This window comes from Myodes glareolus, chromosome 20 (assembly GCF_982192425.1).
Source record: "Myodes glareolus chromosome 20, mMyoGla1.1, whole genome shotgun sequence".
NCBI classification, from domain to species: Eukaryota; Metazoa; Chordata; class Mammalia; order Rodentia; family Cricetidae; genus Myodes; species Myodes glareolus.
Window position 1 is genome coordinate 10,273,434 of NC_142045.1, and position 16,260 is coordinate 10,289,693.

Genomic DNA, 16,260 nt, shown 5'->3' on the forward strand with positions numbered 1-16,260 from the left:
TGCATGGAGAACCCCATATTCTTAAAATCTGTGCTTATCTCGGCAAGAGTTGTGTATATATTGATCTTTCAACTTCCTCCAACCCTAGGTAAAAAGGCTCTGAAATTTAAACCAACTGCGTAGACTTTGAGTTGTTGGATATATATTGTGTTGTCCTAGTTAGGCTGACATTGCTCTGATCGCAGATCACAAGGCTATCACTCCAGAAATATTTCAATCAAAATAATAATATCAAGTCTTGAAAAGTATCAGCCTTTAATCTTGAAAATAAATTGACTTCTTGCACTTTAGGCAAAAGACTTCCTTCCCAGTAAAGAGCTGATTTTCTGAGTGTAAATTCGGCCTGGGTTCTTGCCTACCTCTTGCGTTAAAGCACACTAACTGGCCAGTCAACCAGGGCTGCATTGGCCATTATGTCTACTTGCAAACTAGCAAATCCCACTTTTAACCTAACAACACAATGGAAAATGAAGTGGAAATGCTGTGATTTTAAGGGCGCTTTGGCCTCTTTTGTTCTGCGGACTTTGACAGCTTTCACACCATAGCAGCCCCATGGCCCTTTGTCCGAAATCACATCAAATGTAAAGAATGGCTTTCCATTGTGATTTCCTCACCAGAGCAATTCAAAGGAATCAAGGAAAATGCTCATCAAGGCTTGGGACAGAACGAAGTATTTGTTTTTTGTGTGTCCTCATTTTGTCCAACTCAGCATCATGACAGACGGATTGGGCTTGCACATCCAAGTCTATGCTCTCTTTGTCTCCGTGAATCAAGAAGCCCAAACCCATGCTGAGCACTTATCTTGTTCAGTATCAGCAACTGGTAGTAGGGGCCTTCGAAGATCATTACCTCACAAACCTGACATGTAAAAGATATCAGGAAAGTCACGGTGACTCCCGCAGGTGTCAATTAATCAGTTTTACGTGTGGCTGTGGTAACTGCAAAATATCTCATTGCAGGCGCCAATACAGATTCTCTCAGGGAAGCCATGGGGACAAGGTCAAAAGAGCTCAGGGTGGAGCAAGGAGACTTGTGTGACCTAATTTTCACAAAAGTAAGTGACAAGGTCAGACAGGCTCAGACCTGAGGTCAAATCAGTGCAGCCAGTTCCTGCCTAGTTGATCCTGAATTCTCCACTAGTTTTTGTTTGTTGGATAGGGTTAAAATGAAGAACAAAGTAGGACATGATAGACCTATTAGCTGACTTAATCTACTTATTCTATATTTGCTGTGGGACAATGGTCTTGTACCCTGTCACTTGTTTTAATAAAATGCTGATTGGCTAGTAGCCAGGCAGGAAGTATAGGTGTGGCAACCAGGCAGGAAGTAGAAGTGGGGAGACCAGAACAGGAGAATTCTAGGAAGAGGAAAGGGTCAGTTTGCAGTCATCATCCAGACACAGAGGAAGCAAGACGAGAATGCCTCAGTGATAAAAGGTACCAAGCCAGATGGTTAACACAGACAAGAATTATGGGTTAATTTAAGAAGTAAGAGTTAATAAGAAACCTGAGCTAGTAGGCCAACCGGTTTATGATTAATGTAGACCTCTGTGTGTTTCTTTGGGATGGAATGCAGGACAGGGTGGGACAGAAGCCTCAGTCAGCATATATTTTAAAATTCATTGCTTTGTACTCTACTAGTATATATAGTTTCTAAAAGAAATTTTGAAAAGAAGACAGTATTTTTGGAGTGCATAGTACTGTGTTACTCTCATTGTAGGAAGAACATGGTGCAGGTAACTCTTATTATTAGAAGGAATATATATGTAATTTTTTCATGCTACAACTCTCAGTTTTACATGAAAAAAATTTATGGCATAAGTGGTCCAGTAACCTAACCAAGTTTCCAATGTGTCAGCTTTGCAATTAAGTTTCCCACTGTGTGCCCCTTTGCTCCTTGAATTCATTTTAATGACATCCAACATTTGTGTAAGGGGTCATTAAAAATTTGGAAGCGCAAACAGGCAAAAGCCAGACACAGTAGTATATACATGTTAATTCCAACACTCAGGAGACTAAGGCAAAAGGGTCCTAGAGACTGATCAGAGCCAACACACACACACACACACACACACACACACACACACACACAATTGCACCCTTGAGCACATGCACAAGATATCTGTGAAAATAATGAAGCCAGGACTGTGACTTCCCTCAGTGGTAGAAACAAAGTTGCGTATCCGCTTGAGAACCCCAACCTAGAAGAAACGCAGCCCATGTGTTAAGGGAAGTAGAAGCCTGGGAATGACAGAATGTCAAAGGGCACACCTCTGTGGCCCAGCAGAGAAGAGAATTGCTTTAGTAAAGAAGAGAGGGAGAAGCCCTAGAATTTGTACAAAGATGAAGTGTCCAGACAGTGCAGAGAAATTACTTCAATAAGCAGAAATTGCGCTGAGGAGGATTCTAGAGGAAAAAAAATGATGAAATAAAGGTAGCAATTCTGCAGTGTACTTAGGCACAAAATATAAGGGTTTCTGGAAGCAGGGAAAGTTCTGGGGCAGGGTTGAGCTCACGGAGGACAGCTCTTGAACTTGACTGTCCCCCATTTGTCATCCTCCTCACAAACACCATCCATTTCATTCAGAGGAGAGCATCTTGCCAAGTATGCTCTTTAAATATTGATTTTTTTTTAGAACATTTCCTTGATTTGAAAGTTCCCTACCAAGCCTGGCAGCAATCCAAACTCCTCTCTCTGTAGTTGTTGTGGTAATTTATAGGGAGCTCTCCCTCCCAAAGACCAAGTAGAAGAAGACCAGATGGTGGAAGATTGCAAAGCTCACCACTGCTGACAGGAAGGTGCCTGTCAACAGGCTCAGGGGGAGCAGCCACGAGCATTTGGCCCAGGAGATCCCCATTGTGTACACAAAGACGTCTGGACATTGACATTTCCTTTCCTTCCAGGGACCTTTGAAGACCAGGAAGGCACAGCGAAGGGAATGGTGCATGAAATTAGTCCTCAGGATGTATGCACAGCTTAGAACGAGCGCTCCTAACTCGTGCTATTCCACAGATGCACCAGCATTCGGTGGAAGAAAATAAACGGCCAATGAGGGAGGCCCTAATTGTCTGTTTCCTGCTTTCTTGGGGGGACCCAAAACAATCCTGACAGACAGCTGGCACTCAAAGAACACTGGTTATATAAATGAATCGATAAAGCACTAGAGAAATCACATTAGCAAATGAAGTGAATTCTTCTGTCACAGCCTGAGAGGCCCCTGGACCAGCAGCCCTGAGAAAATGGAGGAATGAATTGCAACTCATGGTTTCCAGCATCTCTCCCTGAGTTCACAGCTCCAGTCAGAAGCTCGTAAATAGGCTGGTTTGTCATCAACCATGAGGAGAAATCAGTTATTCAAGAGGAAGATAAGAAAAATTATCTAAATAGATTTCTGTGTGTGTGTGCACTCGCACACGTGTCTGTTTCTGTGTCAGTGTGTATCTGTGTGTATGTGTCTGTGTGTCTGTCTGTGTATCTGTATGGATTTGCGTGAGCACACATGTGTGCTTGAAGAGGTTCACGTCCTTCTGAATCTTTCTCTTGGATGTGTCCTCAGTGACCTTTTCGGGTTTACATAATTCTCTTTAAAGACTACTGGTGTGACAGCTGAAGAAAATACATCTAAAACCTGAAGCAGCCTCCTTTTATCTGTGTTTCTAAAATAGTTTTTGAAATTTTATCTCTTCAACAGCATTTTTATCAGAAGTCGTCACTACATTTCCTATGGATTTTTAAATGATCCACAATTACACACACACAAAAAAAAACTCTTGAAAACTACATCTATCCGGCCTCTTCCCTTGGTTATCTCATGCCTAAAACTCCTCCAGAGCTTGATAAATTCCTTTCCCACATCCCCCGCCGCCCCTTCCTGCAATATGCCCCAGCCCACTGGAACACAGCCCATCACAGGGTGACTTTTCTGAAAAACACATTGAAGTCTCTCAATAAAAACATGACAAAAATAAATAATAGAACACTTAGTGGGAACCTGGGAAGGGTGGAAAGACAGGTAAGTTTATGGGGACATGGAAAGGGAAAAGGGTCCTCACTCCAGAGGTGGACTGAAGCCAATAGAGAAACAAGAATTCCAGTATAATGACCATTTCCCGACACAGAGTTACTATCTCTCTGTTTATGGATATTTTGTTAAGGTAATAATGAACAGGCTTAAGTACTGAATGTACCTGACCTTGGGAAAGGCCTCAGTTCCTTCCCCAGATATCACCTGAGGACCCCAAATAAAACTTATAATGAAGTTATCCTGCCTTGCTCTAACACTAGATTTTTACCTTATTGATTAGAATTCTATCGGGTGCCTCAGAGACTACCCTGGGACCATATGTAGATTCCTCGGTAGCCCTTTAAGCTAGCAACCTTGAACTCTCCCAGAAACCTGTCTATGGCTGTTGTAAAGCAATGTGGTGGTGCAGCTCTCCCTTGAAAATCCCAAGCCCATGATCACCAGTGTGTCTTACCTCCTTCAGAGCACCTGTGTCTCTTATCCCTGATACTCAAGACGATATTAACAGGTCTACTAAACCTCAGCTCTGCTTCATTAGTTGCCTAGACCTGAGGTTCTTCTCAGCATTGAAGCCACATTTTGGTTTCAGTCAAAGTCCCTAAAAGTTTAAGGACACACCCCAGGTTGCTGAAGATGACAGTTGGGAGCTGTTTCTCTTGTGCCTATACCCACAAACAAGGACAGAAACCACTAAAATTAACTGAGGCCAGAAACGCAAGAAAGGCATTGTCTCTAAGATGGCCGCCACCGAAACCAGAGACAGAGAGCATCAGACAGTCATAGTGAACTGAAGGAAGTCAAAAAAATCACATGATCACATGCTTATTCTCCAGTCAACATGAGACAAAATAAATGGTTTTGAGAGACCTAAGACCTTCACTCACTCCTTCAAAGACCAGGGCGGGAGGAAATGGAGCAGCGGGAATTCAGCTCGTCAGCTTGAGGAAAATGTACACCTCTGAGGTTGTTGGTGTCAGTAGGTCTTCATCCCTCTTCATGTGACAGCTAGAATCCTCCTAAGACATGCCATTTCAAACACATAGGCGTCACATGAAGAGACAGACTGTGCAACGATGACATCTAGAAACATCTCCATCTAGGGAAGGAAGTAAGCTATAGTGGCACTGGCCCTTGAGATACTTTGGCCATGTTATGGGAATGAATGACAGCAGATACCTGAAGATAGCCCTGCTTGGAGGAATGCACGGGATAAGACGAAGAGGAAGGCCCCCAAAACACTGTAGAGTCAGCACAGAGGAAGACTGTGGAGCCTTGGGTATGACACAAGATTCTAGGGCTGCCCAGGATAGGAATAACCGGAGAAGCGCCTTTAACGGGCTGCCCATGCGCACTTAAGCATTGCTGGGGCATAAATGAATGAAAGAGTCTTCATCCCTCCCTCCAGTCTTCCCCACCTAACTCCCTTGCTTCCTCCACTGTCCCCAACCCTGCTTTTCTAACCCATCTCTCGCAGCTCAGAGGAAGAAAGCCTAGCTGAGATCTCAAGAATGTTGCACATTATTATTGGTTTCGCTTTCAACTCTGGAATCTTTTTTCTTATCTCAGCTCCAAAATTCTGATCGAAATGTTCTGACTGGTCCTTTTAAATCGGTTGTCTGATGTTGAGTCAATCAATTATGACAGGAAATGAGACAACAGAAAGAATGACTTTCCTGTCTTAAATTACATGGCTATCAACTACAACAAGAAGGAAGTTGAAAGAGAGGATGTGTCTCTCCCCTGAATGGCAAGTGACTGCTATCTGTGATTGGTTTCCTCAAGCCCTCCAGTCTCCCTAGATTTTCCCTGATGTCACACAGGGTGGCAATAGAATTCCTCATGAGTGGAGTTTCACAGAGAAATGTCTTCATAAGCTAACTGTGAGGAGAGCAGTTAAGGTTTGTCTTTTATGAAAGACTCAATATTTAGACAGTGGCTCTCAGCTGGGTGGTGAGGGGCTGTCCTGAGTAATACTTTGCTTCTCTTCTGTGGAGAGTGGAGAGCAGGGTGAGGGCTAATCTTGACCGTCATGGAAACTGCTTGGGACAGCAAATCTTGGTTTTCAACCTTACACACCTGGGAAGAAACAGTCTCATAGAATTACCTCCATCATATTGGCTTGTGGGCAAGGCTGTGGGGGTCTTTTCTTTATTGTTAACTGATACAGGCGGTCCTAGCTTAGCAGGAGTAGCACCAACCCTAGGCATGTGGACCTGGGCTGTGAAGAAAGCTCACTGAGGGTGAGCCTGGGACATAGCAAATAAGAGTATTCGCCTTCAGGTCCTGCTGCTAGGCTCCTGCCTGGGTTCCTTCCCTGGCTCCCTTCAGTGATGGAACAGTTACCTGGAAGTGTAAGCCACTCTAAGCCTTTCCTCCCCAAGACTCTTTTGGCATAGTGTTTGCACCACTGAACCACCCTCACTGTCCCTAACAACTGGCACTGCAAAGGCCCTCAGGTTTAAAATGTCTCCAGAAAAGCCACCCTACAGTTGGGGTTTAACTAGGAAATTTTGTCTTTAGTTAGAGACTTGCTACTCTGGATCCTGCCATGTCACTCCTGTTAAAATGCACCACCTCCCTCCCACAGAACACAGTGCTTTTGACATCCCCATAAAAAAGGAAGGGGCACAAGAGACTAAGACAGGAATGTCATAATCCTGGCAAACAATTAATATTGTCACAAGAGCTGCCAGAATATTTGGGGCTGTCTTACATTTTAACTGCCATGTTAACTGATTAAAAGAGATTAATATTGAGTCCTTCATGGAGACAGCTATAAATTATTCCTTCTCCCTTTTTAAAAATGTCTGATACTAGCAAGCTTAATCATAACTTATTCTTACCAATTTAGAAAGAGCATCTGAATCATGGTTTGTTGTTCTTATTAAAACACTACAAAGATTTTTAAAAAAAATCCAGTGACCTCAAAGTCTAATATTCCTGAGATTAAGACCCAAGTGTCTTATTCTCTTAACTAGAAGTTGCGCCAATAACAAATGACAATTTATAAACCAAATCACACCTATTATCTTGGGTCTAAAGAGATTGTTGGCAGTCCTGCAGACTCGCAGCGTTGAGTCTGGCTTATAGAGCCATGCCTGTCTCAGAGCCCCATCTCGCCTGCTGGACTAGAGTGGCAGCCTGCTATTCTGCAGCATGGAGTGAGAGCTTGGGGGAGGCTGGTTTCAGTTTTCAGCTCTGTATCACAATACATGAGAAAATCCTGGTAAGTACTGTTATGAAATACAGATTGCTTGTTTTAGGAAGATCACGTGTGAGGGTCCCTGAATGCACACAAAATTCTGCATCATTTTACCAAAGTAAGTGCCTTTCAGAAGAATAATGAGAGAGGGGTACCCAAGCTTCCACAGTGCAGAGAACTGGTGCATTGAGCGCACACAACGCCCTGACTGGAAGGATCCCTGTGGTTCATTCGCTCAGCATGTGACTCTTTAGGCTGTGCAGCAGACTGCCAGCAACTCTGAGTCAGGCCCTTCTTACAGCAGAGCCCCATCCCAGGGGACTAAGAGCTTAAAAAGTAGGGAAGAAGCCATATTGTGACAGAAGACAGCTGTGTGTAAGCAGGGACGGGGCAGAGGTGCTGAGGGCATGAAGTCCATGGCCTCTGAAAGTCAAGGACGTGGGTCACACGGCATTAAGGCTTTTCGCAATCTCAAAGAAATAACTCCATTGGCAAAAGTTCATTAATTTATTTAGAAAATTGTTTTATTAATGTTGGAACATTGCTAATGTTCAGTAAACTATTGGGTAATAATCACATAGCTTATTTTAATACTGCATATTAACGTAGCTTCTCTCCTACTCCAAAACAGGCCATGTTTTGCTTCGTTTTGTTTTTAATAAGAGCGAATAAGTCAGGTAATAGAATTTTAATAAATTAAAGGATTAAATGAATACAAATAACTTTCTATAATTGGTATCAGTGGACTGGGAACTAATGGTGTGGACTAAAAACATTTAAGAATTACCAACAATAACTGGTTCTTCAGCTTTCATTCAAGAATAAAACAGTTTGTAAACTATTTCTTCCAAAAATTGAAGTTTCAGATGATGTATATAAGTAATTATTTGCTTTATTAAGCGACAATCTTTCGTACTATAGGTAATATCATTTCTTATCCTCTTTATTTCGCTGGAAAACAAGCGTTTTAACCCTCAGAGACTGCAGACCAAGAGCTAAGTGACCCACCCATCACTGGGTATCGATGGGTATGAGATCCCACTGAACGTGGGATCAAAACTTTTCGATGCTAGTGTTATAAGATAGAACATAGTGAGCGGAGTTTTTACTCCTAAGTATGGCTTGGGCTCAGACCATCATGATACCACAGGCTACTGAATGCCTTGGATTCCCCTAGCTTGATTTTTGACTATATTGCTTAATTTTTACAAAAAAAAATTTATCAAATTTATTTTCACTTTATCCATATACAGTTTCAGTATATTGTTCAGACTAGCACATTAAATGTGTCTTACCTAAGTCTGTGTTCAAATAGACACTAGGATTTCATAAAACAATGTGCATATAAATTTCCATCTAGATATTTTATTCATTACATGTAATGTAATGCATATTTAAAGATATAGTATAATAAACACCTCATTATTCAAGTCCGGAGATTAAAAAAAATTAAGAATAAGTCTAGGATATTTTACATTTTTATCAGTCCCTCTGTACTTAACAAACTTATTTAATATAAATAATAGGAAGGAGACTTTAAATATACTCTAAGGATCATGCCAGCCATGGAAAGTTAACCAAAAATTGAATCTCTTCCTAAGATGTATGGTACCTGCTAACTAATTTCTTTTGTCAACCCTAGAGTACAGTGCTTCCGAACACCAAGAGAAAGCAGGAGTGAATTGTGACATCAAATGTGTGCACACATGATCCAGGCAGACGTGATCCTTGACCCTTAAATTGTCTCTTTTTTCACATCCTTCCCATAAACAAGTATTGTTTGTTCTGTTTTCCAATTTAAGCAAATTATTTGCTCATCCAAAGGATAATATAAAGCAGAGACAGATTGGAGAAAAACTCATCTCTCCCTCTCACACACACACACGAGTATCTCACAATTTTAATTTGGAACATTTTATTACAGAGTCTAAGATATGTGTGGATTTTCATATCTGCTAAAAGGAAACATGGCACAGGAGAATAAGCACTTGTATGTGAGCCAAGGCCAATTCTTCTATTTTAAGCCTGCTGTAACAGAGCAAATAAACCACAATATGGGCTAATGCAAACCAAATCACAGTAGCATTTGAGCACATCTGAAATGCACAAAACATTCTCATCATGTCAATAAAGGAAGACTTGTTACTTGTTAGAACACAAAGGTTGGCTTGGAGCTATTTTTCAAAACTAATGCTCCATTGATTGCTTACTGCTTACAAAATAAATTATATTGTTAAAGGGTAACTGTAAGGACTGGTGAGAAGCTCAGCTGATGAGGGCACTCACTGCTCTTCCAAAGGACCACAGTTCAGTGCCCAGAACCCAAGTCAGGCAGCTCACAACTGCTCCAGAGGTTCCCATGCCCTCTTCTGTTTTCCATGAGTACTGCATACACATGCATGTGTATAAACATGTAACATACACATAAAAAGTAAAAATAAACCCTTAATAGAGAAATTATAAAAATAATCAGTGTTTTTGAGCTTTCTGTTTAGTATCAAGCATGTTGAAAGAACTAGGCAAAAACACAGTCTGACCCACCTGTGGGAGGCCAGGCTGCTGCCCAGAGGCAATGTAGCTTTAGACACATGAAAGCAAGCATTTAAGATGCTCACAGTGCCTGAAATTATCACTATGCAGATGAAATGGTAAATTTTCTAAAAATAAAGAAGTATTAAAATGAACATAGGTCTTCTTGATAAGGCATGGAACAACTTGGTAGAAATTCTTTTAATTCTAAGTCAAGTGGGGTGTACAAGTGTTTGCAAGGAAAATGAAGATGAAGATTAATGAGATAAAACTCATAGACAGAGGCCAACATAAGAACTCACCAGGGCCAGAGTCAGACTCAGGTCACAGTCTGGGGGATTGAAGAGATGTGGCAAAGGTCAACACTCCAAGGGAGAGGAAACACATATGACGTTAAATGTGGAGCTTGGAATAAGAGGTCAGAGACTGCCTCTCCCCTTGGTCTGTCTTTGATTTTAGTTAAGATTCTGTTAGCATAGATTGGGATGTTTGTATCAGTTAGCACCTACACAAATGTCTTCCTTCTATGATGTAGCCTATACTGTTGAGTTTTTTTAAGTTCATGTTGTATTAAATTATTCTTCATTGGAATAAAGAAAATGTTGTGCGAGTTAGGAACAACAACTGAAAACAAAAGAGAAGGCAAATATGAAAAAAAATTGTAACATTTTATTTTTAAATTTCCAAAGAAAGAAAAAGTCAGCGTTTGTGAAGAGGGGGATACCTTTCAGACAGAATGTCACTATGCAGACCAGACCGGCCTCAGAGTTGCAATCCTCCTTCCTCAGCCACCTGGGTTCTCGGAATTCAGGTACACATCACCACATCAGGTTAATCAACCAGTTTTTAAATAAGGGGTAGGAGAGGTACAAGTGAGCGAGAAATAATTTGTTCTGGATTCGGAATCTCCATATAAGTAGAATATGTGACAACGTTGCACATTTCCCAAGGACAGAACAATTCAGAGCATGAACATTGTACGCCTCAGTCATCCCAACAAACTAAAAAGCTGGTAGAGGGATTCAGGGGAGAATTATTTGAGGTTTAATTTTGCCAATTTGTTGCCCCATGTTCTCTAGTCGTGTGCTCTTCTTGAAAAGATCCAGTCACGCAGGTTGGGTTTCTTTGAGACTTCTCATATTGAATTGATCGACATAATATATTTAATATGTGGACTTATCATCAATTCCTAGATAACAACAATTAAATCAGATGAAACCTAATTATACAAAAGAAGTCTTCTATGATTAAAAAAACTACAGAAATTATAGCATATCCTTTATAAAATAGCAATTTACTAAACAGTCATTAAAAGAGGGCTGGGAGCCAGGCGGTGGTGGCACAAGCCTTTAATCCCAGCACTCGGGAGGCAGAGGCAGGCGGATCTCTGTGAATTCGAGGCCAACCTGGTCTATAGAGGGAGTTCCAGGACAGCCAGGGCTACACACTGAGAAACCTTGTCTTGCAAAACTAAAAACAAACAAACAAACAAATAAACAAGAGAGGTCATGGGCTTAATCACACAGCACCTATCTAAACGAAGGTGCTCTGAACGAAGCTCTGAGTCTGAGAGCGGGCACTGCTGGGCATGGTGGCACACATCTGCAATCCTAACACTTTGGGGATGGAGCACCAGAAGACCAGATGCATCCTCAGATGTATAAGGAGTTCAAAGTCAACCTGGACTACATGGGACACTATAATCATTTTTGTAAAAAGCCAACCAACCAACCAACGTATAAGAACATAAAGAGATGCCACAAAATAAGTTTTCAAGTAGGTAACATCATGCCTTATAGCGGTTTAGTTTTCTAGCCACCAGACATAAATTGAATCAAAATTAGGAGAGTAAAGTGAACTAATATAGCCATTGTTACATACAGATATTACTATGCTGACAGTTGATTTCTTAAAAGGAATGGGTATGAGATTTTGGTTGATCAGAGAGACCTGATTGTTTATGGACTCTAGGAAAATACACTGCTGATTTGTGAATGAATCTACTACCAAGTCTGCTTAGAAGGTGATTCAAGACTCTGCTGCTTTCACAGCCCACATGTCCCAGTTTCCTGTTGTAGAATGGCTTCTGGATAGGGTTAGGGAAATGGTTGTAGTATCCTTATAAGGATAACGTCAATAAACTCTCTGCTGGGAGCTGGTCAGATTAGTCAAACGGCATGAGAATGGTTTATTAGAAGAGTCAGTGCCTCTGGTTTATATTGCTCCGTCAAATAGCATGACAATGGTTTAAATATTAGTGGGAATAATAATTAAGGCTGTTGTGTAATGACAATGCTGAGACACAAGTGCCAGAGTGTTAGGCAAAAAACACCATCAGGCATTTTGCAAGCAATATGCTATTCCCATACTCCTTGAATATGCATATCTTTAAACTCTGCAAACTCTTTTTTAACTTGGTTTATGATATATACTGGGGCACTTTTGTATGTTCAGCTATGTTGTCTCCCTTCTAGAAACACTTATGGTTGAAATGCTTTATTTAAGAAAACCCAAAAGTCACACGTGTACAGCCCTCGAGGCAGAAAGCCCTTTATCATTCGTTCATAGGCAATACTTTGACGCCATGTGCATTGATGTAGGTGACAAGGATTCTGGCTCTCTGCTCGACCACATCAATGAGCTTCTCGATGCCTGGCCTTCCTCCTTGACTCTCCCAGTAAACCTTATCAAGGAAGAGAGACTGAAGGAGCTTCTGGCGTAAGTGCTGGCTCTTCAAAACAGAAACAGCAGAGTCTGGAAACCTGAAATGATAACACAGTATTTTGCTCTTCGCGATTGCTCAGAATCATTGTTCCTTCCCCCAGTTGCTCTGCCTTCGTTAATCTGGCATTTATCACACTACCCAATGGGACCTTGAGAACCACAATGCTTTTGTCACTGTCAAGCAGACTCTTCTCTTAAAAATAAAATGTAAGAAAAGTCTGTTTCAATTGAAACAAATTATCTAAACTAGAACTTGATATCCCAATTTCTTACTTAAAGGTTGTTACAGACTGGCAAAAAGAGGCACAGAAGTGAGATCACTTTAGGTCTGAAGAAGTATTTCCCTTCGTCTTAAGCTCCATATGTCCCACAGAAGGCCTTTCAATCTGCTTTCGTCAGTAGCAAGGTGGGTCCAATGAAAGAGAAGGTGAGAAGCAAAGCGTGTGTGGTTTCAGAGGAGTATTCTCCCTGAGCAAAACCTAGAGTTTAGAGTTCAATTATCTCCAACTTGTAATAGAACAAAAGGGAAAATATTATTTTTTTAAGAAAGTTCAATTAAAAGAAGAATTCCCTGTAGTTCAAATTACACTTTTGAAACTTGAGTGTTTGCCAGTACTTGTCTTTTTCTCTTTTTTTAAAGTCATTTCTTTTATTTTTGAGATTATAAAACAATCATTTCCCCTTTCCCTTTCTTCCCTCCAAATCCTCCCCATAAGTCTCTCCTTGATCTCTTTCAAATTCATAGCCTCTTTTTCATTGTTATTACATAAACATATGTGTATGTGAATTCATATCTATTCTTAAATAAGATCTGCCCAGTCTACATACTATTACGTGTGTGTGTGTGTGTGTGTGTGTGTGTGTGTGTGTGTGTGTTTTCAAGGTTGACCATTTGGTACTTGATAACCAATTGGTGTACTCCTCCCTGGATAAGACTATTTCTCTGGCTCTCAGCATTTCCTCCGTTGTCTGTAATTCTTTGAGTAGGGTTGAGGAGTCATGTAACCAAGTTCTAATGGATTATCTATAAAACAACTCCCACACCTAGGGCTCAGAAAACATTGCAGAAGAGAGACTGGAAAGATTAAAAGGCCCAGAAGATCAGGTAGTTTGTACCCAAAAAATTCTCACCAGCATGACATGATCTAGTAAGGACAACAACAGTAGACATGACATAACAGAAGGGAGAAAGGCCGGTGTTTTTCTTAAGTAGAGTATATAATGATGCTCTAATTTATATCGCGAAGGTCCTCTCCCTCAATGTCCAAGTATTAAAGACTTAGTCCTTAGAGTGCTATGACTGGAGATGGTGCTCATTTTAGGATGTGAGGTATAACGGAGGCTGTGGTCATTGCAGCACGCCTTGAAAGAGATACTGGACTCCACCCTCTCCTTTCCCCTTTTTCAATTCCTGGCCATGCACTGGAAAGGATCTCCCATCCTTGATTATAAAAGTGCTGTTTATTGAAGAAAACAAAACCATTACTCTACTACTGTTTTTTCCATCACATTGGTTTATGGAAGTGTGGTGGCTTTTAGTACCACTAAAGGATCAAAGAAGCAGAGCCTAGGTGGATGTGGACAGAAACCTCTGAGGCTGTGAACTGAGATAAGTTCCCATTTTGTAAGGTGGTTTCCTCAGACATTAGTTACAGTAACAAAAGGGTGGTAGCTGTAAACTTTCAGAGCAAGAGCATTTGATGACATCTCACTAGACATTCCTGAGGTCACTTAAGAAGGATCTGGTTGAATCACCTTGAGAGAGTTCACTGAACTTGATTTTTTTTCATGTAGAAAAGCTAGAGTCGGTGTCTAGCATATATAGGATCTAGCAGTGTACACAGAAATCTTTTTTAAAATTTTCTCATTTAAATCATAGATTATATTCTGCCACATGTCAGCTTGGCCTCCTCTAGCTCTCATTAAAATGCTGCTGAAATCACCATATAATCCCTGGAGTTCAAGAGCAACTTTCAAATCAATTCAGCTGTACCTCAAAAACTACATAGCAAGAATGTGCACTTACTTAGAGACAAACCTGGAGACAAGACCCGGGATGCATGGGCACCAGGGACCCAAGGTCGAGAATTCTGAAGATGCTAGACGACCAAAGGTCACAGAGTTGAGCATGCTTACTAAATCTCAGAAGTGTGAAGTTCAATAAGGCTTATTGTGTGTTCCGGGTTCACTAAAGACATGGGCCATGTAGTCTTGTGGGCTATGAATTAACCAAGCAGCATTTTGCTGTATAAAGTATTCATATTCATAATTAACAAATAATCAATTAATTATACTTAGTTAACTATACATATTATTAAAAGCATTCACATTTATGTGAATGTTCAAGATAAACAGATGTGTGCCCCTGGTACTCTCAGTTCTGCTGAGAAATTTAAGCCCCAGTAGTATCAATTTACTAAGTGATGTCTTGAGAATGTCAATTTTTCTATGTAATAAAATCTCCTTGACTGAGACATTTAAAAAGGAGAATCTGTCATGTAGTCTGCCTTCAATTCACAGAGATGTGAAGAGCATCAACAGGGAAAGACGTGGCAAAAAAACCACAGCCTCACGGGACTCTCAAAACCAGCAGGAAGAGTGTGCTTTTTCTGCATTGGGAGTACACAAAATCCACATTATCTAAGTGCAAAGTCAAGGAGAAGCAACTGCAATGGGCTGCAGACAAAGGGTCGTCGGGAAGTCCCACCAGTATTTGTGCTCGTCTAGGTTTGCTTTCAAGCTCTGGGCATGGAACACAAGTACAAGGATCCGCAAGAAAAAAAAAAAAAAGAGGGGGAGCAGGCTTGGAAAAGCTGAGTTCTATCACTAACTTCAGACTTACCGGGGTGTTTTCCTGACATTGCTCAGTTCTTGGGGAGCTGTCACTATCTTATGGACTCTTAAGCTTTCAATCTAATCTAATTAGGGAATCTTATTTCCAATTAAAATGGGTAATGATCGAGGGTGGCTCCCCTTGCTGTGAAATTTAGTCCCGACTTATATAACTGGGATGGGACTGATCAGACTTTGTGACCAGTTCCTGCAACTCAGGAGTCTGAACCTCCTCTACCCACAAATGCATGAGATCGACTGTGTTCTTTCTTCCACAGGGCACAACTATCTTCTTTAGTTTCGCGCGCGCACACACACACACACACACACACACACACACACTGCCCCTTTACTCCGTATCCTTTCTAAGTCCTACCAAATGTCTGCCAAATTGTTTAGGTCACCTCTGAGTTTCTGGCCAATAGTGCGTATAACAGTACTTCATGGTCTAGCTTCTTGCAGGTCTTCCTTTGCTCAAGATCCAACCTCACAGTCTGTCTACTGTAAAGACTTCTGAGTCCTCCGAAGTCCTCCTACCCAACTTGAAGGGTCTGCTGTCCTCTGGTACCCTGCTCTTCAGAGAGTCTTTCTTCCCCTGTATTAATAGCAATCATGTGAGTTTATCATGAATCTGACATCCTGCCATGCTTATCAGTTCTATTGACAGGCCAAATCATTTATTATTGATCTGGACATCTCTATTGTTTCTCCCATGCCCTAATCACAGAGTCTTGGCTACCTGATTCTCCCTATTCCTGACAGCCCCGAATCTGTCTAACCTCACCCACACAGGTTCTCACAATGAAGGCTGAGCAAGGTGGTGAAGGTAGATTGTGGTAGGAGCACTGAAGACTCTTGGTAGATACACTGGCTGCTTTGGGAAGGCTATTTAACTCCCTTAGGTCTCTCTTCCCACACTCACAGTTTCTTTGGAAATCTATCCAACATC

General features: G+C 41.2%; 1 protein-coding gene across 3 annotated transcripts in view; it reads right to left on the reverse strand.

Annotated features, from left to right (window-relative positions):
• Nucleotides 1-10,404: 10,404 nt before the first annotated feature.
• Gask1b (golgi associated kinase 1B) overlaps nucleotides 10,405-16,260 on the reverse strand; it is a 47,003-nt gene continuing 41,147 nt past the window's right edge. For all 3 annotated transcript variants that reach the window (XM_087899445.1, XM_087899444.1, XM_048424629.3), the window contains exon 5: nucleotides 10,405-12,517. In XM_087899445.1, the coding sequence (XP_087755571.1) occupies nucleotides 12,310-12,517 (208 nt within the window). In that variant the 3' untranslated portion in view covers nucleotides 10,405-12,309. The remainder of the gene's footprint in view (nucleotides 12,518-16,260) is intronic.